The 25619-nt window shown below is 41.8% G+C and overlaps 1 protein-coding gene across 1 annotated transcript; it reads right to left on the bottom strand.

The window, feature by feature from the left end:
• On the bottom strand, positions 1–23439 carry cemip2 (cell migration inducing hyaluronidase 2). Its single transcript, XM_084551306.1, has 24 exons — positions 23225–23439; positions 19153–19492; positions 18927–19067; positions 18220–18787; positions 15186–15355; positions 14703–14894; positions 12639–12808; positions 11486–11698; positions 10012–10217; positions 9300–9369; positions 8644–8772; positions 7779–7867; positions 6510–6641; positions 6020–6055; positions 5692–5847; positions 4694–4871; positions 3751–3966; positions 3445–3656; positions 3097–3279; positions 2728–2947; positions 2551–2649; positions 2318–2463; positions 1783–1889; positions 1–1686 (listed from the first exon to the last, which is right to left on the bottom strand). Exons 2-24 carry the CDS (start codon positions 19472–19474, stop codon positions 1487–1489), a joined length of 4155 nt encoding a protein of 1384 aa, XP_084407432.1. The 5' UTR covers positions 19475–19492; positions 23225–23439; the 3' UTR covers positions 1–1486.
• Between the last annotated feature and the right edge of the window lie 2180 nt (positions 23440–25619).

Below are 25619 nucleotides of genomic sequence, written 5' to 3'. Positions count from 1 at the left end.
TGTTACCACAAAGCATAGGTGTTTATTTAATTGGCAATTTCATGACAAATGCTGCATTTTTCTAATGATTTATCAGTTAAGAAAACACAGCAAAATACATACATTATTGACAACCTGTCTTCCATTGCATGTACAGTTTAAGTTATTTACACTTCTAATAAAAACACGTTAGGAACTCCCTGCGCATTCAAAGTATCTATTGAACAAAAGGCAAAGGGATTGCTATATATTTCTCTTTCTTTTGCTCTTTTTAACAGTAGAGTGGTTAAAAGGCAACAAGGTCATTTCGTCCCTCCATCTCATGTGTTCGGTCATAAGCTCACACAGTCACAAATAGGTACGCATACTGCTCAGTGGGGGAGCCCTGCTCACATCCATACACCCAGTAAAAGATTATATAGTGTCAACACAGAGCTGGGCACACCTTACAGCTGGTGTATGATCCGTATGCACTTGCGGCTCACTAATATACAGTCCGGATACAAACACTAAAAAGGCATCCTGTAATTATACCAGCATACTATTTTGGCAATAATGCACATAGAATTACAAAAAAAAATAAAAAATCAGGAATGAGGCAGACGAAAGGTAAAACATTCAACTGTTTGAGAAAACAAACAAAAGAAGTAATATATATATTTGTGCTGCACATGTGGCCAGCAGTGGAGAGATCATCACGCTGAAAAGATAAATAAAGATCCAGTAAGTCCATGAAGGAATCCATAAAAAGGTGCTTAAAGTCTTTAGTTGAACAGCTGCACGATGGTCAGAGGAGGTTTTCCAGTTAAAGATTTTAGTAAAGAATACAACGCAGTAACTACTCTATGTAATGGAGTCTTGTATGTTAGAACGGCTAGATCAAATGAGTCTAGGTAAATACTAATATGAATATGGCTTGTTATGATTTGGTTTAAAATAAAGATATTCTGTGACACCTAACGTATTGGTGTTGATTTATTGGACTAGATTTTAATGTTTGGCTTCAATTCATTTTCAGATGAAATGCCATTCGCTTCTAATCCACTTTATTCCAGCCAAACATGGTCTAATTTCAGGAACAATGTATTTTATTTCAGTAATTTCCTTCAGGCCTGTGTGTATCTAATGCTTTGTTTTCAGAGTCAACCACTTTAATTTACTACATACTAAACAATAAGCTCGGTTGGTTGATGTTTTGGGTTCGTCTTTTTCTGTAAAGCTCCATTTGTTAACTTTGGCGGATAAGGCAGGTTGTGTCTCTAAAAGGAAAGTGCATTGATTTTGCGGCCCGTAAGGCAAACTGACGCATACACACGCGCACACACACACACAAACAAAATCACAAAAATATCCACCCCGCTCATAATAAAATACCATCGGTAAACATCCTTGTCTTTGGTAATAAATTAAAGGTTCAGCAGTTCACATTCATCAGCTGACTGTGTGTTTGTGTATCTGTGTGCAAGAGAGTTCTGGGTAGATAAGTTATACAAGTTCACATTGGTTGTTATTGTTGTCCTGTGGCTTTTTTGAGAAGCTCCAGGTCTTTGCGTGTTTGAGCTGCAGGTGGCAAACAGCCGTACACCTCCAAACCCAGGGGCAAGTAACGCTCCTGCAGCCCCAGGAAGTCATCCCCTTGCCCGGTTTGTAGTGAAACCCACGAAGGAGGTGAAGAACCACCGTGGAACCCCCAAAGTGCCAGACTCTCTGTGGTGAGATGCAGTAATAAGAGTGCATGAGAAAAAGAAGAAACTTAACGTACAGTTATTAGACAAAGAAAGAAAAGGGAAACACGTCACTAACCTTTATTGTGCAGATCAGCAGCTTTAGCTATACCCAAGGAGACCAGATATGGTGCCAGACCAACCAGGCCTTTTGGCTGACCTCGTGTTGCCAAGAGCACGATTGACCTGGAGGAACAAACAGGTCTGTAAATTAAGCGTGAATGTCTATGAGAAATGGCTGAGGGTGAACTCCTGGTGTCTCTCATAAAACGTGCATGCTAGTCGAGAATAATGTATACTTCTACCACTTTTATTCAAGATATTGATGTTTTTTGCTAAATATGCTATGCTTGTAAATGTTTCACAATAAAAGCACTGCTACAAAATGCTTGGTTTCAGCTAATAAAAATGCATTTATTTGAAATTGTTACAGTAACAGCAACAAATCAAAGTGAGGCTTTGAACCAAAGATCATGATTATTATTATACTGATAAAGAGACAACTATAAATAAATACCTGCCTCAAATACAAGCCTGCCTCAAATTAAGGCCTGTAGGATTAAAGCTCCGGACACAGTTTGAGGAAATTCTGTATCTTGTTTTCCCTGACTCACCTCTTTGGTATTCCACTCTTGAGGTACTGTTCCATCTTGGCGTCCATCTCGGCAAATGAGGTGTTCTTGGAGACTTTTCCAGAACAGGCGTCCACAGAGACCAGGAAAAACCCAGGTTGTGAGAAGGGCATGGTCACCTTATTCACCTGGTGGATGGCAGGAAAAAAATTAGGTTGAAGCTCTAATTATACACCCATCGTTTGTATTTCTTTTCTGCGGCCTAATATGCTCACAGTGATAAAGGACACAGTATCTCTTTTCGGCTCTTTGACGCTGAGAGACTTGACTTGTGTCCGAAGATAGGAGGTCCACGGCTCACTAGAAAAAACAAGCTGAGACAGAACACGCTGATCAACAATGGCGGCTTGTGATTAAATCTGATTAGTAGTTTTAAACGTAGCAAGACGAACCTGTTTAGCACCACAGCCTTTGCAGGGCTGTGTGTTCAAAGCCGGCATAGGCACCACTGCAGAAGGAGTCTTGGAGTATTTCGGGTAGGCTTTGGCTGTACAGTTACAGGTCTGTTTGGAGGATGTAGTGGCCATGACCTTCACTCTTTCGCAGCCTTTCACTGAACAGTAGCTATGACCGTCACGGCCATGCCGGGCCCGAAGGTAGAGCCACAGTAAGCTGAGAGAAAAATAAACTTTCAGGCACTTGGGAGAACTTAAATCTTAAATCATGTTTCAGACTGAGATGGTGCATTCAAGTCCAAGAGTGTGTCAGAGGGTCAAAAGAGAAACAAGTGTAAACTGAATATTGGATTTTTGATCTCTCACCCAGAAGTTTGATCAAAGAAGTACTTCCTGTCCATCGGTTTCTTCTCCAGCTGTGCGAGAGACGACACAGTGCCGTAGTCTGTGATGTCATCGAAGGTGTTGCTTTGCCTGTTGTTGATGTCGGCCATGATCTGAAATGTAGTGTCCGATGGGTAACAGAGTCCCACCAGCACCCAGTCATCTCTGAGTGAGAGAAAATGAAGGACGTTAAACTACTTCATTGGGGACTATAAAAACACATTGCTATATTCTGGTTTGTTAAAATATAACAAACAAAAAGTGCTTAAACGGATTAAATTCAATTAAAATTATCCCATGACACGCATGCTGCTGATACTTGTTACTCACTTGTCAAAGTTAATGAGCGAGAGGACGACTTCTTTGGGCGCTGGTCCACTCCAGTGCAGAGTGTAGCTCTTGCTCATCATCAGGATGGGCTGGTACTGTTGAGACGGCGCCCCCTGGCTGTTAATCCCCCTCAGTACCAGAGGAGCGTCGGGGTATTCATCTCTGCTGATGGATAAACTGAGGCTGGGAGCTCCCTGAGTTTGCACGTAAACCTGAGTGGAAATAGGAAGTCATGGAGTGGAAGGGTCAGGGGGAGTGTACAGAAGCACAGCGCGACAATGAGGTGCTGACCCTCATGTCCGGTACCTGAGAGTAGCGGCCGCTGCAGGTCACTCCATTCCACTCGGACATTTTCACACAGCCAGGGTGCTGGATCAGGTAATTGTCTGCTCGGACAACGTAGGTGTCTCTATAACCCGTCACTGACCCGTCCACATCGTGAAAGATGGAGTTTTTGTCGCCGTCCAGGTCGTTTTCTTCAAACCACTGTCCAGGGCGACCAAAGAATGCTCGCAGACTCATCTGAGGATATAGTTTATAGTTAGGATATAGATGTAAATGACACCATATATGCATTTTAGAAATGTTATCATGATTTATAAATTCCAATGCACGCTTCAGTTGAACCGCCAGTAAATGTCTGTTTGGGTTGCACTGTGAAATTCACCTGCTAATGCTCAGTAATTATTTTTGATCAGTGTGAGGTAGCTATTTGCTCTGCCTGATTTCCAGCGTGATAATCTCGGTCGGTGTATGTGAGATGGAAATATAATACAGCCTGGCGTTTCGTCTCTAATGGCTGGTCATTTCCCAGTCATTATGAATGTTTGTCAGGTAGGGACTTCATTTGGAGGAACAGGGGAGCTGCCTTATTGAGATAGATGAGTATAATAGTGATATTAAGGTTCAAGAGATTAAAGAGCTGAATAGAGTTGCATTTAGACAAAGCCAGTGCACTGTTCTGTGCCACCACCAGAGGGCACCAGTGATTTACAAAATATCTCCACCAGACTGTCTCTGAAGAGGGTTCCCTTTCCTTTTCTTTTCCTGACTTCTGTCTTTCTCAAACAACTCCCTCTTCTCCTTCAGAGAGGTCTTTAATCTGATCTATGACCACTAGCAAACCAAAAGAATGGAACACTGGGTCAAGGTAGAGCTTAAATTACACATATATTTATAAAACCCTCAACTATCAAATGAGCCAATGGTCCGTCAAGTGAAGTCGTAGCAAATCTAGATGTTTACTCACATTAGAGTGGAAGCTGAGCTGGGACAGGTTGTTTCGTGGGGTGAGCTGCCAGGTGTTCTTCAAGCTGAATCCCACAGCACTGGTATAACGCTCTGGAGTAGGGATGAATCCACGAAATGTAATCTGTGTGAGCCGCACTGGACCATCATAGATCTGGAAACCTCGGATTGGGAATGTCCTACGGTAGATTTAGAGAAGGGACATCTAAGCAAAACATCTAAGCAAGACAACTGACAGCGTGATTAAATGTAAACTGAGTAAAAGAACCATTCCCTGGCAAGAAACAACAAGTGTCAGCAGCTTTGGCGGTAACCACAATGACGACAGACAAGCCGAACGTGCCAGATGTCACCGTGCGGTCAGAAAGCCCGTAAAATGGCTGTAAAGTTGCAACGCAGTGGTCACAAACTAAAAAAAGGCAGCAATACGCCAGTTTACTCTTGTATAACAATATCTAAACAGCAGAAAAAGACTGAAAGAAACAGAGAAAGCTGCCTGGAGAACCTGAGGATGCAAAACTCAGACTATCCCTCAGGATTATTTAAGAGAGAAACTTCTGGGGTTAGTCTATAAACTTGCAATGTAAAAAAGTCCAATTAAAGACTTTGTCTGGTCTACCTGTTAAAGGGGACACCAAAGTACGGAAAGTGTGACATCTAGACGAAACAGCAGGGAGCTCCGTCCGAATGTAACCAAATTCTGCTTTCCTAAGAAACCTTGTAAGTGATACCACCACAGTATTTTGTAAATTGCCTAAAATATCACTAGAAGGAAGTCAGTGAAAACAGAACTTCCTTTCAGACTTAGAGAAGTTCTCCTACAGCTATAAGCAGCTGTAGCTGCCTCATCTGTCCATCTGTTCAACCATGTTCCTTATTTGTTTTTCCCAGCATATTTTCTTTTTGGCATCTCCTCCAACTCGTTCCACTACAAATCCAGAGAAAACTCAGTTGGATTTAGACTTTTCCCCTCAATGCCTCACATTTGCTCCCTCTCACCTGTTTCTAGGCAAGGTCCTCGACTTTCCATCAACCCCTCCGACTCCCCAGTATTTATTCTGTCCTCCGTTAGTTCCTCTGTTCCGGCTCTCACCCACAAACAGGGACTGTGTCACCTCCTGACTGGATCCTTCATCCTTAGGGTAGCTGCCATCACTGGAGAATAAAAAGTATATGAGTGTATAGCATTATACCACACACATACAGTATGTAAACATGTGTATGACAATATCTGCTTTTTTAGGGATGAAGCCAGCACAAAGCAAATTTAAAGTCTGGTTTCTGGCAAATCACTCTTGCAAGAGGAGAAAAGCAAATATGTACATACCTGGCAAAGGACAATCCAACTCCATTATCGGCAAATCTGTTCAGAAAGAAATAAAAGAATCATATGTAAATCTTATTAAATGTCCGTTAATGAACGGTTCTGTACAGAGAGTCAATCTTATTCACTCAATATACTCAAACACAGAGCGGATTCTATGACTGAGCCAGGATTTAGGAAATAATATAGTAAAGACAAGAAATGACCTCGATGCCTATTTAACAGAGTGAAAACATGTGATAATTAAGTATTACATCAGCTAATTCACAAAACATTAAACCATAAATTCATTACAAACAGCAGATGCTGTCACCACAAAGATTTGCATCGGAGTTAAATCATATTTTCAGCACAAACGATCATCCCAGTTTATGCTTCGATGACACCATTCTTTGACTTTTAATCAGAAACCTCTGGCCCTCCGTTCTGTTGGAGACTACGAGCCGGCTGCCAGGGTGACGTGAACTGAATCATAGTCTACGAGCCGACTCACCCAGAGTTCTGGATGACTATGTCTCCACCTCGGATCCAAGCTCCTAAGTCGTTGTTCTTGAAGGAGATCAGGGTGTCGATAACTGCCGCCACCCGAGGACGACTCGGGTCAGCATTTTGGTGTGGTCGGAATCTGAAAGCACACACATGTAAATACACACACTTTTCTACTTTTGCCCTTGTGACTTTCCATTCATGTGTTCCTCGTGTAGGTCTCATGCACAACATAACACAAGCGCACTGATTATTTTATAGTTATTAAATCATTATGCTATAAATCTGCAAATAGCATAATTGACAACAGGACTAAAAGTTTAAAGCTCTATGCTCGTTGCCTCCCACGCTGCATCCTGAGAGTAGCATTACGGGAAAAGATACAACATCATTACTGAAAATACAAACGGTTTTATGCCTCTTGGGAACATGAGTGTTCTAAGAAAAGCTTTTGTCCAACCACCCTTTATATTATGGAACACAACTTGCCCAACGTTGATAGTGCGTCTTGAAAGCAACTAAAAAACATTTCTTTTTAGGTTAAAGGTGACACTTTGGCCTATTAGTTCTGAAAATACCTTGTTAGGGACCAAAGTGCTTCACAAATGTGGAGCTTGACAAAACCTCTGTGAATCGTTACTGTCCAATATCTATGACACAACACTCTCTCTCTCTCAACTCCACACATTTTAACATTTAAAATCATTCTCCTCATACCTCTGCACACACACACACACCCACAGATATACACAGAGTGCAGCCAGCAGTCTCAGTGGACACATAGGATTTTTTCCATCTAGTTGAGGGCTCTATTTGGGTTGGGAGCTGCGGACTGGAAACTCTATCTGCGAAGCCTTGTTTTCTCTGTCAACACAAACTTGACAGACCCTCCACAAAAACGCAGCAACACACTCTAAAGCCATCTATCTATCCCTGTCAATGGCCATATCCTAGTAGATATGCAACACAGAGCTATAAATAACTTCATTCATACCCAGTTATTGGCAGTGGCATTAAACAAATACATTAGTAAACCACGAATACCTTCATATTTACACATGTAGCTGTGTAGCACAATGTATATGATAACCAACCATAGGCCCTTTAACAGTTTTAAGCTTTACAGGTTTATATGTTTAGTTCATTATTAATTAATAAACAGTCACAGCTAACTAATCAAGATGTCCCTGATTGGTAATAAACTATAATCTCTTTGCACAGCCCAAATGACAGACTGTATACTAATAAAAATGTAAAATGATCCACACATACGCACCTGGCACTGTTGTCTAGACAAAGGTATTCCCGAGGGTCAGCAGTGCTGGCATTAGTCGTCTTCACACCTTTATCAATGAACAGCCCTGCCTAGGAATATGAATGTAAAACCAAAATAAATTCAGAGTTTTCTGTAAAACTATAGTAAAAGATGGACAAAGGGGCACAAGTCTACGTCTGCTGGACTCATATAAACAAGTCTACTTGTATATTTTATAGTGTGGTAGCTGAGGCAGTCATAAATGCACCAAATTTAAATTTATGGACTCAGTGCTGTTCTGGGTAATGTTGGAAAAAGAAACAAATTCATGTGACTAATTTATGGAGTCTGCATATATACATTACACCTTCCTATACATTATAATATATTATTTAGTTTGTATATTTAAAATCGGAACTGTAAAACAAATAAAAGGAAAATGTTATATGTCTCTCTGTGTTTGTTTATGTGTCTTAGGTATATGGAAACCTGTGCTCTGAGTTGGTCTTGTGGTATAAGCGAGGTATAGTCTTAAACCCCGGGGCTCCTTCCACCATAAGAGAGGCTGCTGTGGTCAGACTGGACAAAGAACTTACAGTTCACCTGCCCGGCTTCTGTCATTACATAACAGAGCACCATTGTAGGGCCAACTCACACGTCTGGGTGAGAGTGTCTGCATGTGTGTCTATCTAAGCCTTTTTTGGAGGAAAACAAGTGAATAAGAAGAGAATTACAATATTTATTTACAAGTTATACTTGATTCCCACGTTTCTATGTAACACAGAGGCCGAAGGAGACCACACAGAGTGCTCTGGCACCGCAAGGTATAACATAATGTAAATGGGGAAGAAAGCACAATAAATAAAAAAATCAATACTGATGATACCTTAAAGTTGGAGTGAACACGGTTATTGTAAAAAATCCCCAGAGGAGTGAGCTCTGCCTTGGTTTCTGGTACCAACCCGTGAGAGTCTCCAGTGGAAGAGCTGTGGAACACAAACCATATGCCAGCATCCTGGAATAGGAAAGAAGAGTAGAGAAATAAACAAGACAAATAGTATATCATCTAGGCTTTTATGGGGTCAATATAGAGGTGGTAGTAGGCCATACTAGTAGTAGGTCATACTATTCTTATGCTGGTCTTGTAACAAGAATAAACCCGATGCAGGAGTTTACTTGAGCTTGGTGGTTTAATGAAGATTGCACCAGATCAGACAACCTAGATCACACAGATACCCATTATGCTACATAACCCTCCTCTGGGGACCTCCACAATGTTTGTGCTGAAATAAAAAACAAGGGATCTTGTTGTTATTGCGTCCCTCTATCAAAAACTAAAGTCGGTTAATTCACATTTTATTGGCGGATCACTTTATTATGAGGCTGGAAATCTTTCTTTATTATGTTATGTTCAGACAACAGTGAAGCCAGTGAAGCTTCACATACACAAGAGTTAATATATCAATAAGAGGCTCTTGTTTGTGGTGTCACTTTTTTTTTCTTAATCATTTGTGTTTTCCTACAAAATTCCAGTGTTATTACCTGAGAACCAGCAGCTGCATTGCTGATGAAGTTGTTGTTGGGATTGGCAATCCAGAAGGTTGAGACTGCCCTGCAAAACAACCCCACCACAGCACACACACACACACAGAAACAAAAAGACACACACACACAAAAATATATTAAAAAGGCAGTGCATATCGGCACATCAGGAACTTTGATTAATAAAGAAGGGACAGAGACCAAAGAACATTGGGATCTTCCTAAATTCCTACAATAATCCACTTTCCTAACATAAACACTGGCCTAACACAGTTCTGCCAACACTCACAAGGCACACACACACAAACTCCTGGAAACGTGCCTTGCTGCTTCACTTACAGAGGCACTTTTCTCTCTCCTGGTATGACATAAAAACATCCCATAGAAAGAGGAGAGGTTGTTATTTCACGGATAAAACCAGTCTGCCAATATCTCTCACACACACACAGACGCAGACCATCTGTTCTCTCTCAAGCGATGTCTGCGTTATCTCAACGTTTCTCACGCTGACTCCAGAGTCAGCGATTTACTGTGACACTGACATGGATACGTTTAGAAGTGAAAAAAATCATTTCCCTTCTTAAATCTCAGGATAAAAGCCACGCACTTAATAGCGATTAACTACAACTCAGGATTTTTCAGTCGAAATAGACGCTTTTTCCAACCTTAAAACTAAACAGAAACATACAAAGTCATCATCCTCATCTCTTACTTGCACTCTGTACTGGGTGAGGGAGTGTAGCCCTTGTAAACTTTGTCCTTGAGACTGGTGCACATGGTCTCATTGCGATCAGTGGGTAACAGAGTCCCAGGTCGGGTCATCAGGCCGAGGTTGTGGTAGAAAGTGTTGCGCTGCTCGATACCATCCTCGAGGAAAAAACAGTGGCCCAGTGTGTCATAGCCTATAGTGTTCTTCACCTGAGTCAAAGAAAGAAGAGCACAAAAGACGTTAGTGCCTCACAGATGGATGCCTCTCCCAACCAGTCTGCAGTTCACATCTATGTTTGTCCAGAGTGATGCAGTAGACCAACATGCCATTAGACATTAGTGTGAAATGTTTTCATAATAAACATAAATTCCTTAGTTATGGCCAAAAACATGTTTTGTGAGGTCGCAGTGACTTTTGACCACCAAGTTATAATGAGTTCATCCTTGAGTCCAAGGGAACATTGCAAAATCTGCGGGAAATTCCCTGAAGGCGTTGCTGAGATTTGTCCTTCACAAGAATGGGATGTGCGTACATCCATACGGACAACCAGAAACATAAATGACGCCCGACTCAGCCGTTGCCAACGCGGAGGCATAAAAAGAAGAGCTATGAAGAGCACAAAGGGACTGCAGCTTGGCATGAGTTCTTCGCAGGAAAGAAAAATAAAATCAGTACTGTGTCCTTTTACAGCCCACCCCTATCAATGGAAAATGTAGTTTTCGCCCAAATATGCAAATAATCTTGGTAAACAAAAGGGCTAGAGCATTTTTTTAGTCCATCTTGGCAGCTTAAGTTCCCACAGGAAAATACAGTACGTTCCAACAGCTAGATGTGCCTGTCCTTATAAGTACTTAAAATTCCTGAATGAATCCCCCACTAAGAACATTTTTATCATGACAGAAAGATGGTCTAAAGAGGGCCATCGAAAAGATACATCAAAAAAATACCCATAGGGTCACAGAGCCTGTAGGAAAAAGGAAAAACAGCAAACAATGATATCAGGAACTTTGAATTAAATTTCCTCTGTGCAGTTAGGAAGAATGCTTTGGTCCTATGGCCACAGGAACAAACGTACTACAGTTTGACGTCAAGAAGGAGTTTAAATCACAGAGAATCTCAGTGACACAAATACCCATGCCCCACACAGACACAGTTTAGCAAACACACTTAAAATGAACTAATCTTGTTTTTTTTTTGTTTGACCAATAAATATAGAGAACACAAACTGTTGTTTAGCACTTCAAAACGTTATGTAATTGAGAAAGACAGGAAACACTGACAAACAAGATTTAAGGAAAAATGGGAGGAAGAAACAGAAAGAGGGAAACAAACAATTACAGTAATCTGGTGATAGGAGCTGCAAATGATGAGTGCTCAGACAAACAGCCAGTATCACATGGTACTCATTAGTGTCCACATCTGCTGTTCCTACTTACTTATTCTACACACACACACACCGCACACACACTTTACTAACCAGCAGACCATCGGTGGCATGAACGGTGAGACAGCGGGAGAAGGAGTGGTGTATGGAGAGTCCGTCCACATAGGTGGGCTCCCGGTAACCTCCCTTCTGATCAACGTCCCCGCACATGTGAAAGTGGACAGGGTAGCTGCCTAGTACGCCCTGCTGACCCATGTTCTTCAGCTCAACGTGGGACAGATGCACAGACGAGAAGTTGCCAAAGATCTGAAAATGTTGGAAGACATGAATTCAAAATTCAAAAATGATTCTCTGTATTTTCTAGTTTAAGTGTTCCACCACTACCACCGATGTTGATGAAGAAGAGATGTTAGATATAGAAGCACGCGTTACAAATTAAACACACAAATCTTAGAAATGCACACAGAAAACAGTCAAACACGAATGGCAACAAATAACTCAACACAAATATGCTGTACAATGCTCTCTAGGAGGTCTTTTTGTGGGTATGGCATAATCTACAGGGTCTGGTTCCTGTTAAGGAGGTATTGGCCAATCCTTTCAGTGAACTCAAACACACTCAAACACACGCTGTACACACTGACCAGCTGCCTTGCTCTCTTTCTGACTTGGACATGCACACGCATTGTTTCCACAGTAAGTAGCATGGGAAAAGCTTCGTATCTAGATGGGGCAATGTGTTAAAAGGCACACTGTGTAATATAAGTGGAAGTGTTTTTGTTGGAGACATGCTTAAGTTGATAATGGTGAAAAACATGTAAAAAAAAATGTTGTTTAGCACAAGGGGGACAAATTACATAGAGACCTAGGAATGTGTATTTGCCACCACTGAATGGTATTCAACCATCATTTACAAAATGACAGTGAACTCGTTGACTATATAGAGACCAGTGTAGGTCAGGAAGGACATGATGCTCCACTTATTGCTGAACATGACTATAATCAGTCATGTCAAGCATCAAAATTAAAACTTGAAAGAAAAAGAGAGACTGAAAGAAAAAGGGGGAGGGAGAGCTTTATATAAACTAAATAACATGAATAATGACTCTCATTTAGGACAGCAGCAACACTATGCTTTACACTTTGCAGTATGGAAACTATCAAACTGATTACCGCACACAGTGAGATTAAAGTCATATAGAAACATGCAAATACAGTCATTAAGTGCAGTCTGAACAAGACACACCTTGATGTGGCCTCCATAGGTGTCGTGGCTGTAGAACTGGCACATGTTGTTTCCATAGCAGGAATTTTCCATTTCCCCATAGATGAGTATGTTTCTGGAGAGCAGACCCACTTCAGCACGCATGTCCACTCCATCTACGATTTCTCCAACATGGTTATACTGAGGCTTCCCTGAGAAACGCACACACACACACACAGGTAGATTATTGGTCAAATGCTTTAATAGACTGACATTATTAAAGATAAATCAGCTGAATGAATGGACAAAACCAGGAAATGGTGTAAGATATTATTTTGTGTGAAGGAAACTTCTTCTGAGGTGGCAAATGTCATATTGAAATACAATGAAATAGCAGCTTAAAAATAAAACACAGGAAAATCAGGTTGTGAGATAAACTGAGAGAGTTTGTTTCTGAAGATATGGTAGCATGCATGCAACTGTTAACCACAGGAAGTATGCTTAGCAGCACATACACAAACATTGACAACCAACCATTCCCTTGTACCAACCAGCCAAAGAGACAGACATGTTAACGCAAAATAACTCAAATGCATAAGAAACTAAATAATCAGTTCTTCAATGATGCGGAAAGTACCCTTGCCCACTGGGTGCAGCTGCCAGTGAAAATGTTTAGCAGTACTCCAGCTGCTCAGCCTTTCCTAAAGCAGAAAACAAAAACTGATAAAAAAAAAAAAAAAAAAAAAAAAAAACACACCCTTCCCTCCAGGAAGGGAGTTGTTATTTGTTAATAATAGGAGGATGAGGTCAGGAAAAAAATCTGGAAAAATTAAGGTCGGGGGACGTGAAGCAAAGATAACCAAAACCACACAAGACGTGTGGTTATTGTAAAAAGAAGTTAATCATAAAACATGGGCTGGCAATTTCTTCTAAGCCTCCATCAACAATCTTACATCACTAGAACAGCTTAAAAGGGAAATGAGATCCCTCCAGACATACGGATTAATAGCATTACATCTGCTAATTATATTTATCGACTACAAGTGTAAGTGTATAAGTGTAAGATCTTCTTTGTCATCTTCTGCTTTTCTTGGTACAACATGACTCACTAGTTTTCTCAAAATAGACGTGTGCACTTCACTTCCCACATTTCCTCCTTTAATACTTATTTTTATCCTACTTAACAGTATCTGAGAACTGTTGGTGGTTGTACCTCAAATATAGAAATAATGAGTAATTTAGAACAATCCCCTTATGGATTTTTTGACTTATTACCTTTTGATTCCTGATCAATATGCTGTGTGTGGAAAATAAGGTAATCCTTTAAAGATAAGATGATTTAAGATCATCCCATCCTTCATTCATCCCACAGTGGGAAAATTTGCAATGCAGGTTTTCAGTGTCACTGCAGCCATTTTATTATCTCAGAACACAGTGTGAACGCAGAGTAAAGAAAATGAAGAAACATTTTCTGCATTTTGCAAACTTGATTCACCAAGTGATTCAGGTCTGCAAATTTGGAGGGGACTCTCAGCATCACAAGTTACTTTCCTTCCCTCTGTAGCATGTGTAAAAGGCTTGAAGCTGAAGAAAGAATCTAGCTGGCTACAGCCTAAGAGCTAGCTACAGCAACTATCTATTTGCCATGATCTAAAATGGATGAAATGAGAGAATATTTGTACTTGTGGAGGCACTTGTGCTGTGTCAAATACATGCTATTGCTGGAATTTCAACAACTGTTGCGCAAGATGCTTCCACCCTTTCTTAAAACGAGCATTTTACAAGCATTGCAACTCTGTTGTCATCTCTATTCATGAAATGAAGCCACAATGTGAAACAGTTTTTGCTCATTTCCAGCAGTGTAAACATGAGTGACATAATTTTTAATGAATGAACAACTTCTATTATCTTCTAGAATCGATAAAAGGAAATGAGGACAGTGAACGTGTTGCCAATTTAAGACCAGTTCAGGATGCTCATCCCCACAAACCCACACAAGTAGAGTAGACGTTCATAGGACAATGATGCAGCCAAAGGAACTTTTATGCAGCTGAAGAAACCAAACCTATAATCTCTATATGTACAATACTGCCTTCTCTCTCTCACCTTGTATCCTGACTTGTCTGCTGGTACAGTGAGAGCAGGGCAGCAGGGTAAACTCTTCAGCCTGGTGCATGGAGTAATCCGTACTGGCAACTACGATTTCATCCCCTGGTTTCCAGGTTTTCTGCACTTCGTCCTGCAGGTTTAGCACCACCTGATCCACGGCATCCACCTGGAAGCCAGAGACGGGGAAGCCTAGGAGGTAAAGCATTTAGTATTTAACATGAGGCAGAGTTTAAGACGACCGAACAAAATGTTTAATTATTGTCTATAAAATGTATACTGCACCCTTTTGTTAGGAATAAATAAATAAATGCAAAAATGATCCCATTTAATGAACTTCATTCTCCATATGTGCAACCTATATAAATTTGTCTTTGAGAGGATATTAACTCTCCAGTATCCATATCTCTTATATAATTTTTAATTGTTAATCATACATGTCTTAATGGTTACAAACTGATTCCATCATGAGGTGTTTCTCACCGGTTGTCCACTCGCTGTAGGCGGTCACCGAGAAGCCCACTCCGTCCACAGTAGTGAAGTTGCGTCTTGCCACAGCCCTCCCTCCCGTGTCGTGGTTTTCATGTTCTCTCACATCCTCTGAGCATGAAGCGTTACCGCCGCCTACCACGGACACCAAAGCCCACGCCTGTCTGTAGAGACCAAAGGGATGGAAAGAAAGATAGGAGATGGAGTCGTGAGTTTCATGCATCCATATTAAAGAACAACAAACGTTCTGGGCCTCCATTTTCCATGATGTTTTCTGATAATGAAATGGACCAAAGCTAAAACTCATCTCCAGTTTCTTTATTACATAACTTTTACTTGGCTCACATTCAATCACAGACCTACAAACTTACTTTACCCACAGTCATGCTATCAATGAGATTATAACTCTTTATCAAACATAACTAATTATTTCTGACTTATGACCATAACAACATAACAAGCGAACTGAAAAATATTTCTAGCAAGTTTACATAACATCTTGTAAATGAATTAAGCATTGTAGTGCTGGAGGGTCTCCTTGTATCAGGCATCACGGTTTATAAAGCGCCTAAAAGAAATGAATGAGGTAAGCCCCAAGCAGGATAGATTTGAAAGAGGAGAAGGTAAATGAATATCAAGTGAATGTCAAGTAAATCAATGAAAGGTAGAAAACTGAAGGACATACTGGAGATTCCAGGAGGGGTGTTCATACGGCTCAGAGGAATAATGGGTGTACCTGACACATCCCAAAAACATTTTCATCTTTTATTCCATGTCCTCCCTTCTCCATTGCACACTATCTTATAAAATAGAAACGTCAAGAACATGTTTTTTAAACGAGTTTGCAACGTTTAAATAAATAGAGACTGAAATCATTTCAGCCGAGGAACTCAAGGGTGTGGACGGCGAATGGGAGTGGACGCGCTATTGAGGACGTATGATTTAAAACAAGACAGTGTACTGTGAATGTCGGTCGTAGATTTTTCAAATGTCACGCCCTTTGGTTCTTAAGAATGACTTCTTGCTTTTTAGAAAAATTTGTATTAACTGTATGAGTCCAAACATCAACAGAGAACCAACTTGGAAATGACCAAATCGCAAAAAAAATAAAATAAACCACAACAAAAATATTTTCCAAAATCCAGTGTTTACCTATAAAATCCTCTTGAACGTTAGCAACAGTTTGTGATGGTGTCAACTCCAGCATGTGTACAATCTGTCTCCTTTTGCTGACATAATAATAATCTAAACACATCTTTTTGCTGATGAGAGAGACCATGTGCGATCTAAGAGTGCACCCCACTGATACACAAACAGTATCCATCTGGGGATACACTGTGCAGGGTCATTACAACACCAGTATGTAGCTTTCAGTGTTTGTCCTGCTGTGGAACAAAATAAAGCTCTCCAGGCTGACAATGTGCAGCCTGTGTGAGTGTGCACTTTATGACTCAAACAGAGTCCAAAAGTGAGTGTCACACAAAGGAAAAAGGAGTGAGCAGTTGTTCACTTTTTCTTTTTGCCACGTCCTTGTTTCAATAACACTTTAACAACCTCATTGTTTGACCGGAACAGAAAATGTGTTGAGGTTGAAAGTGAATTCACTGCGGGACGTGTGTTTACTCTTGTGTGAATGCTCTCCTGAGAGACGAAGATTAAAGACAGAGGGGTCAACAGGCACGAGCCAGGACACATTTGTGTGTGTATGACAGGAAGGCTGGTTGACGACAATGATATAAAACTGTGGAAACTCGGACGTATGTGGGTCATGCTTGAGGTCACAAGGGGTGCATGTTCTGACACAATAATGAAAAATTCTGAAAAAACAAGCACCACAATTCATACTCAAGTATCTGGCGTTTCTCCAGAACATATATCACAACGCAAACTAATCGAAACTTCACCATTACGCTCAGTCATGTATGTCACATGTCTTTGCCACCCAGCTATTTCAGCCTAAAACCCCTCGGCCTGCCGTAGTGTGACTTTAATACGATATTAAACTGTCTCATAAATTCCTCCTAGTGCAAGCCAATCCACACGAAGCTAATATAGAAATAAATGGTAAAAGGATCAGCACAACCTTAACTTTGAGGTACACACACACGAGCACCTCTGTGCGTGCACAGAAGACGATCGTCTGATCCATTTGTGCGGCACTGCTGAGGATTTGAGGGGATTTGTTTCAAAACATCTGTGCGGCCTTGGCATCCATCTCCAGAGATGAAACATGACACTGGGGAATCTGGCTCAGCACTTGGCTTTTCAGTCTACTTTAGGACCCAGCCAGGCCAAGCTGCAAATAACAAAGTGATCTGAAAGACTAAACTTAGACATAAGAGTGACACTAAGAAAAGACATAGTGTAAAATTAAAACCCACTTCTCTCATTTTGTGTGCTTCAGTTCTAGCACTAGTCCATGTGAGCAAGAATGCACCCATTTCTAGTATCTGTCATTATAAGGGAATAAGCTTGAGGGACGTAAAAACTGTCCTCAACACCACATTTTACACAAATCCTGGAAACTGTGACCGTAACCCCGTTATCCTGTGCGCGTTTCCTTTTCTGCCGGAGTGCGGATACAGCGGAAAACACAAGGGAAACAGGAAGACAAATTACTAGAAATGATTCAAGAGGACATCCCAAATGAAAAAGGATTGGGAAATTTTTACAAGGGAGGCTGGAACAAATGACGATATTGTCAGTCCAAGTATTGAGGCTTCAACGGTGAGTGAGTACACTTTAACAAAAACACATTAACCTTCCTAATCAGTCCCAGGAGACCAAGAGTAAACAAGGTAATTCCAAACCCCTGCACTTAACATCACACCATGGAAACGCAACACAAACTCTCTGAGAGCTGACACAAACTGAGCCACAAGTACACACTATACACGTCACACCTATGTTCGCACAGTCTGACAAAAGACACACCGACCAGGTCAACAAGAAACAATTCCTGTGTATTAGCATTTAAAAAGTACATAATTAACAGGTTTTCAAGACATCTTATAGCAGCAGTGTTTACCTGTATTTGAGATCATAAACAAAGCTGCTGCCGAGTTTCTCTTGAATGGCCTTCTTGGTTTCCTCCAAAAGACTTTTGACGGCCGAGTCTCCTACAGCCAGCGTGACGATGCGCCCAGCCGGCAGGGAAAGAAGCAGCTGGGTGAGCCGCTGACTGTCATTACGGGACTCATGTGTGTCGTAGCGTTCGGAGAGCAGCACAGCAGCGGTGTCCTGATCCACCACACGCAGGTTGATGCCTCGGCTGAAGTTCTTCTGGAAGACGTGATCCCCTGCGGCCAGCCCGGTGGCCGGGATGCTTCGGGTCAGAAAAGACCAGGAAACTCTCTCAGTGCCATGGAGCTCCAGAGTTCCACCACTTCTAACGCCGATGAACTTGCGACCCAGGCCAGGGACCTCAGGGACAACCTTACTGTCAGAGCGGCCAATAAGGGCAATTGTGGCACGAGAGCGGTAGCGACATTTGGGTGAGCCGATATGAAGGGCTCCACCATCTTCTATGAGGATGTGATGAGTTCTCAAGGTTATGTTTTTGGTGCCTTCAGCATTGTCTGCAAAAACTACCCGACCTGTGAGAAGTCAGAGGAAACAAACCTGAGTTTTTGCTTGCTGTATGTTGTGTCCTTCATGAAGTTCAAAAACTGAACTTGATCTGCTATTTAACATTAAGTGTGAATCTATGACAGATATAACTCAGAATGTTCTTACCTCCTGACTGAATGGTAAGTGATTGGAAGGTAGCAGAAGCATCCAATTTAAACAAACTACCCCTCCTGACAACAACAGCCTTATCTGGTTGGTGACCTGGATTCCAGCTACTTAGAGATAGGTCGTGGTCTGGACAATTCTCTGTAAACATGACCCAAAATTACATACAAATGCACAGGAATCACACAAACAAATCATAAAAAGTAGCATCATCTGTAATACCCACCATCTAGTTCATGCCCACTTTTGAGACTAAGTACAAGGATCAGCGTGAGTAAGAAAGCAACCACAGACACCCCAAAGCAGATCAGGGTGTTCTTTCTCTGAGCACGTCCCCTACGCTGGTTCTCCTCTGAGGAGATGAACGTGGTTTGCTGCTCCAGCCGCGGGCCGTGAGGTTTGATTGGCGGAGGTGGCGGAGCTTTGGCAGGTGGCGGTGAGCGGACTGGAGCCACCCGCCCGGGAACATAGCCCGGACACCTCGGATGGTTGCTGTGGGGCGGAGCCGCAAAGACAGGGAAGTGGCTGGGGCCATCGCTCGTCGGCATGGTATATGCGTCTGCTACCTGAAGGAGAAAGAGGGCAGACAGAGAGTAAGAATAAAGTGGATTCAGACACTTAGGATGTTTGCGTGTGGACCTCAGACAACGACTGTCTTAGTCTGTAAAACTGACCACTTCACAGCAGTGGTGTCGGACTCATGTTTGTCTATTATGAATTTCTAGTCAGTAAAAACGTTTGAACCACACACAGTTTAAATATTTGCATTTTCTCACACAGAGAAACTCAGCTGGAGGTACAACGGCCCCATAACGCATAGGCATAATAAAGTGTTGAAGGGATGAAACGTGGGAGTGATTGAAAAAGACTTCAGACAGAAGAGGTCAAAGAGGAGGAAGAAGGAGACGCTAAAAAGAGCACATAAAACTACAAGTAAAAACAGTAGGAGGCAAAGGAAGCCATGTCGCTAATTCTTGGGAAACAGGCAAACATCTTAACTCCTGGATCTCCAGCTAAAAATCCTGGGAGAGGGTCTGGAAAAAAAAAATACTATTAATCTATTACTCCAAACATATCCCCTGGCTGGTTTGGTCTGGACCGTGGTGATGAATGGCGCCGAGTGACACTGGTTGCCCTAGTCCAAGTTAACGAAAGAGGTCGTGAATAATGGATCACAACATTCCTCAGACTCTCCTGCCACAGCCAAAACAGATGGCACCAATTACAGTAGGGAAGAAGGAGAGGAGTCTAACTCGAGCTTTAACTCCTTTTATTTCACACAGACGGAGAAGAGTAGCACAATGTGAACTGAAGCCACGGACACTCACACACAGCTGTGTGTCACTTTTACACTGACTTGCATTCATCACTAAAATGATATAAGTTCTAAAGAGGTGTGTCACAGTGCAGTTGTGTTAGCTGAATTATGTTCCACAACGTAAGAAAGACACACAAACACACAGAAAGGTCAAATGGACACACCTGCACACACAAGCTCACAGTGGTGTAGGAAATGACAGTGCAGAAAAAAAAAAAAAGGCTTCAATTGCACATTTGTTGGACACAAACACTCGCAGCACCACAGCTTTCTCCTTGTCCTTTGCAGACAAGATTTCACTCAATGAAGTCTGACCATATGACCCAAAGAATGTCTATTTTTAAACAACAGTTGCTGTAAATGTCCATGTCAGGCTCAGTCAGGCCCTGAGAATGTAGATTTTTTTTTTTTAATCACTGCTTCATGCACAAATCTCCGGACTGTAGTGGAAACCAACGAAACCACACACACATAACAACCATTGTCTTGACAAGACAATTAGTCACCATTTTAGCCAAGGACAACAACAAACCTCTTCAGCTCATAAACAAAGCAGCGTACAATCACCAGACAAGGATTTGGTCATTTCTATAGGCCACAAAATACACTGTGGCGTAACATCAGCTGGTTCACCCACTTCAGCTTGAATTGTGCCACTACGTTCTCAAGTGCTCAGCTGATAAATCTCCATCAAAACTTTAAGTAGACTTCCATCACGCAAGGCTTGCCGATTATACTGTGTTATAGATGCCCTGTGATGGGACGATCCATCAGTCTTTATTATAACCCCACCTCAGGCTATGTTTTTATTCACATTCCTCGACCATTAAAAGGGTCAAACTGCTACTAACTAACATGTCATAAGGACATAAAATGTTGTGGACACCTTCGGGCTGCACTCAACCTCTGGAAATTGCACCGATCACAAGGCTGCGCCACTCCTTGCGGACTTGATATATTTCCGATTAACCAGGGACTCCTTCCCTCGCTCTCATATTTTCCTGATTTCAGAGCTTCTGTATATCAAACAGATGTGAAGGAAACCCTGGAGTCAAAGCGGGACAGACCATCACACATTCCTCGGCTGTAAAATCACCCTTTACTTTGGCAGTGTAACAAACAGTAAGCCATGTGTTCCCTTTATTAGCTAACTCGGAACCGACCTATTGTAGTCACAACTCTTCTGTGGCATAAATCTTTGCTATTGATTATTTTAATCTTTACTTTAATACTTTAATATTTTAATTCTTATCTTCATCTTCTTCCACAACGTGGATCATAGAAAGTTGGACTCCTCTACATTACTTTACTGCAGATTATATCCTGATATAAGATACAATGTGCTGTCCAGTATACACCTATCAACCATAACATTATGTCCACCTGTTGTGTAGGTCTCCACATTTTCCACCAAAAAAGGCTTGACGTGTCAAAGCATGGATTCCACTAGACCTCTGAAGGTGTGCTGTGGTATCTAGCACCAAGACGTTAGAAGCAGATCCTTTGAGAGCGATGTGGGACCTCCTCCATGGAGGTCCCAACTGCTTTGTCCAGCACGTCCCACAGATGCTCGATTAAATTTGGGGAGTTTAAACTTTAAACACACCACGCCTTAAACTTGATGTGTTCCTCCAGCCATTGCTGAAACATTTTTTCTTTGAGGCAGGGAGCATTATCCAGCTGAAAGAGGCCACAGCCATCAGATAATACCGTTACCATGGGAATGTGTACATGGTCTGCAACAATGCTTGGGTTTTGATGCTCATGTAGGCATTGTAGGCGCTTTCGGCAGTGCGCCAGGATCACCACCCTGACTGGTCTGCGTACAAAACAAACTGTGACGCAAACTGTGATGCACTGTGGGTTCTGAAACCTTTCTTTCTGAACCAGCATTAATCTGTTCAGCAATTTAAGTTTTAGTAGCTCGTCTGTTGGATTCGGACCACATGAGGCAGCGTTCACTCCCCCACTTGCAACAAGGAGCCTTGGCCGTCCGTGACCCTGATGCTGATACTGCACACTGCAGACCAGGAACGCGTCAGAAGAGCTGCAGTTTTAGAGATGCTCTGACCCAGTTGTGTAGCCATCACAATACGGCCCTCGTAAAAGTCGATCACATTCTTGCACTTGCCCATTTCTTCTGCTTCCGACACATTTAATAATGAAGACATTATGCACTTTTATGTTATCTGTCTAGTTGTCTTGTAATAGAGTAGCCAAACTGAATTTCACAGTGCTATGTATAATGACGATAAAGGTCATGAATCATTCATCACAATCACTTTTATGTCTTAATGTTAGGACTGATAGTTGTTTAAAACTAGCACATCTACTTCAGTCAGCTATTGTTTGCATACATTAGTAATCCAATACTAAAACTCAGAACTCAGACTCTATTTTGAGGTAGAATTAATCATTTTTACTTAGGTAATGTTTGTCATATAGGATTTTTACTTGTAACAGAATAAAATATATGAGTACTTGACACATGGCAACCTTAATACAAACTAAACCACCACACTAACATGAAGTGTGAGTAGTCGGTGCACATTAAGTAATGCTGAGGTTAAAGAATGTGTGTCAAATGCAAGGAGATGATTATTTATGGGTTTGCATTGGCCACTGTCCCCACCACATTTCTTAAAGACTTTTCAAGACTTTAATCACCGCAAAACAGGAACCAACAGAGGAAGCGAGTGACGGATAAAATTAGACATATTACAACAGCTTTTTGTTACAGTCTTTCTTTTTTTTTCACTCTTAAATTAAGTTATGGTTGGGACACGTAGCAGCTCGGCGTGTACAACTTTTAAACGATGGCTTGGTCAATAGTTGTCAACTTTCACCACCTAGCTAACTGGCTAAATTGTGATGATAAGAGGGGCTCGGAGGTTCACCCGGTGAATCCTCTTCCTCACCCCCGAGCCAGCGGTTGACGGACACGGACACAATGTGAACGGGGCGGACGGTGAGGTCTTACCGTGGGTGAGACTGTCCTGCTCCTCGCCCGCTCTATCCATCCGCTCTCTGCCGAGCCGATAAAAACGCTGACCCAGCAGCGGAGAGACGAGTCAATACGTCCTCAACAAGGGTAGTTTACGTTATCCGTGTCCCTTTTTATACACCTTTTCTTCACATGGTGTTTTTTTTTTTTTCTCCCCCTGGTAGGCTGTCGTTCGTCCAGCGGGCAGCCCCTCCAGTCCTACCGAGAGCTGAGCAGGGGCGGCTTGAAAGAGAGGAAGTGCTGATGCGTTCAGGTACTGTCGGAAACAGAGGTTATGATGAGAACCTTCCAGGCTGGAGATTTGAGAATGTGACTGGATCAAATTCGTTTTATATCCACTGCTGAAGTGACCTTGAGCAAGATGCCTAACCCCTAAACTGCTCTCTTTGTATAGCTTTGTATCACTCCTCCAAGTGGACCATCTTAAATGTGAGGAACTCAGAATAAACTTATAAATCAGTGTTTTCCCTTTACTATTATCATCATTTTTATCAGACACAATTGCTTTGTAACACTATTTTCTGTAAACGTTATTTATCAACCTAATGATCTGTATGAAGTTGGTAAGGTATTATATTCTACAGTATGTCATTATACATGGATTAATTGAAATTGATCAGCATCAATCGAATCATTATCAAAAAGCTTCCCATGGTTGGATGGACTCTGGTGCAGGCGTTTGTTAGTATTTTGATAATGTGTTACAGTTCCCAGAGTACAAGGAGTCAGTCCTGTCCCACACATGACTTAATCAAAACAAACTGAAAAGACTACACAGCTGATAGCATCTCAGGAAAAACAGTATAGTCATGCAAAAATTGTATTTAATTATATTTGTTTTGGCCTGCTGCAGAGGCAGATGGAAATAGCATTGCTTAAATACTGTATACAATCAAGCTACCGCTGAGATTGTGACTGCATATCCAACCTAAAGCACTTGAATGTGATACAAATTTCTTCCTGCAGACTTACAGAAGTTATTGTGTCTCCGAGGAGTCCCTAAAGGGGTCCCCAGGAGCACTACAATATTGAGAGGAGGGGCTTAAACCTGAGACACACTGCCGCCTGCTGGCTCGAAGACAAAGGGAACTAGATTAGATTGAGGTTTCAAAATGATCAATGGTGCAATATTAAAACTTTGATAAAATAACAAACGAGCTACTTTATAGGAGGAGTACGGGGATATCCTGCAGCCTTACTGCAATGATATTCCCCTTCCCTCTAATCTTCCAGCCATCCTGTACCGGTACTCTCCTTGAGCAGGGTTGACATCTTGACCTCTACCTGTATCAAGTTTACATGTTTTCCTTTCAGTAAAGTCTGCTTTGAAATATTTTATCCTCAATTCGACCTGGGGAAAGTACCTAACTGTTTGCCTTAGGGACTTAGGAACAAACTGTGCAAAACAAAGTAATCTCTACTATATCTTTTAATAATGGACAATGTTGTATATTGATACCAGATAAACCCTTTAAATATTACCCACTTCTGACCAACAAAGATAATATTTGATGAAAGACTTTCAGTTGAATTTCATTAAATTGTACAGAGGTTTGATTACATGTCCATCCCCGGTGGCATCTTATAATTTCAAGTTACACTACTCACAATAAGTTAGGGATATTGTGAGAGACTCAGTGGATGTCATACATACAGTGTTTGTTTCACTTCAGAGATTTTTGGGATAGGGAGGCAATTGTATTGGGGTGATAGACACACCTCATTTTGTGTTTTCCACTTAATGGTCTCACTGTGTACAGTGTGCCGTACATATTGGGGCCAATACCAAAAAATACTAAAAGACAACCCTTTTCAATGTGGCATCAATTTCAACATTCTGTGGGTATAAAAAGCTGGTACTGTCAGTAAGTCATTCCAAGTTCATCATTCAAACAGCCATGAACACATGACGTCACTTAACGGACGAGCAGCGCCACCTGGCCATAGCGCGCCTTCGGGTCGGTGGCAGGCAGTCAGATGTTGCTCGTGAACTTGGTGTGCCTCAAAGTTTCATCAGCAGACTTGCATCAAGACACAGAACTATTGGCAGAGTTTGTGACAGACCCAGGAGTGGAGCCCCACGAGTGACAGACCGCGACGATGACCAGTACCTAAGGACCTATGCACTCAGACATCGTTATGCAACTGCCACACAGCTGCAGGCCCGTTTACGAGATGTGAGGGGTACTAGGGTTTCCAGATAAACCATTCGCAACCGACTCCACCGCTTTGGCTTGAATGCCAGACGACCGTTGCAGGTGATTCCACTGACACCAAGACACCGCCGTGAACGTTTGCAGTGGGCACAAGATCATGTGACCTGGACAATGCAGCAGTGGTCTACCGTCCTGTTCACTGATGAGTGTCGGGT

This window comes from Chelon labrosus (genome assembly GCF_963514085.1).
Source record: "Chelon labrosus genome assembly, chromosome: 9".
NCBI lineage: Eukaryota > Metazoa > Chordata > Actinopteri > Mugiliformes > Mugilidae > Chelon > Chelon labrosus.
The sequence above is the reverse complement of the archived record's forward strand: the minus strand, read 5'-3'. Positions and strand labels throughout refer to the sequence as shown.

Excerpts from the sequence above, each read along its gene's own strand:
- cemip2 (XM_084551306.1), bottom strand. The coding sequence starts at position 19,474 with ATGCCGACGAGCGATGGCCCCAGCCACTTCCCTGTCTTTGCGGCTCCG. Across the intron at positions 6,642-7,778 it reads TGTCTAGACAACAGTGCCAG|ATTCCGACCACACCAAAATG; the intron begins GTGCGTATGTGT and ends GTGTGCTTTCAG. Across the intron at positions 3,967-4,693 it reads AGCTCAGCTTCCACTCTAAT|ATGAGTCTGCGAGCATTCTT; the intron begins GTGAGTAAACAT and ends CTATATCCTCAG.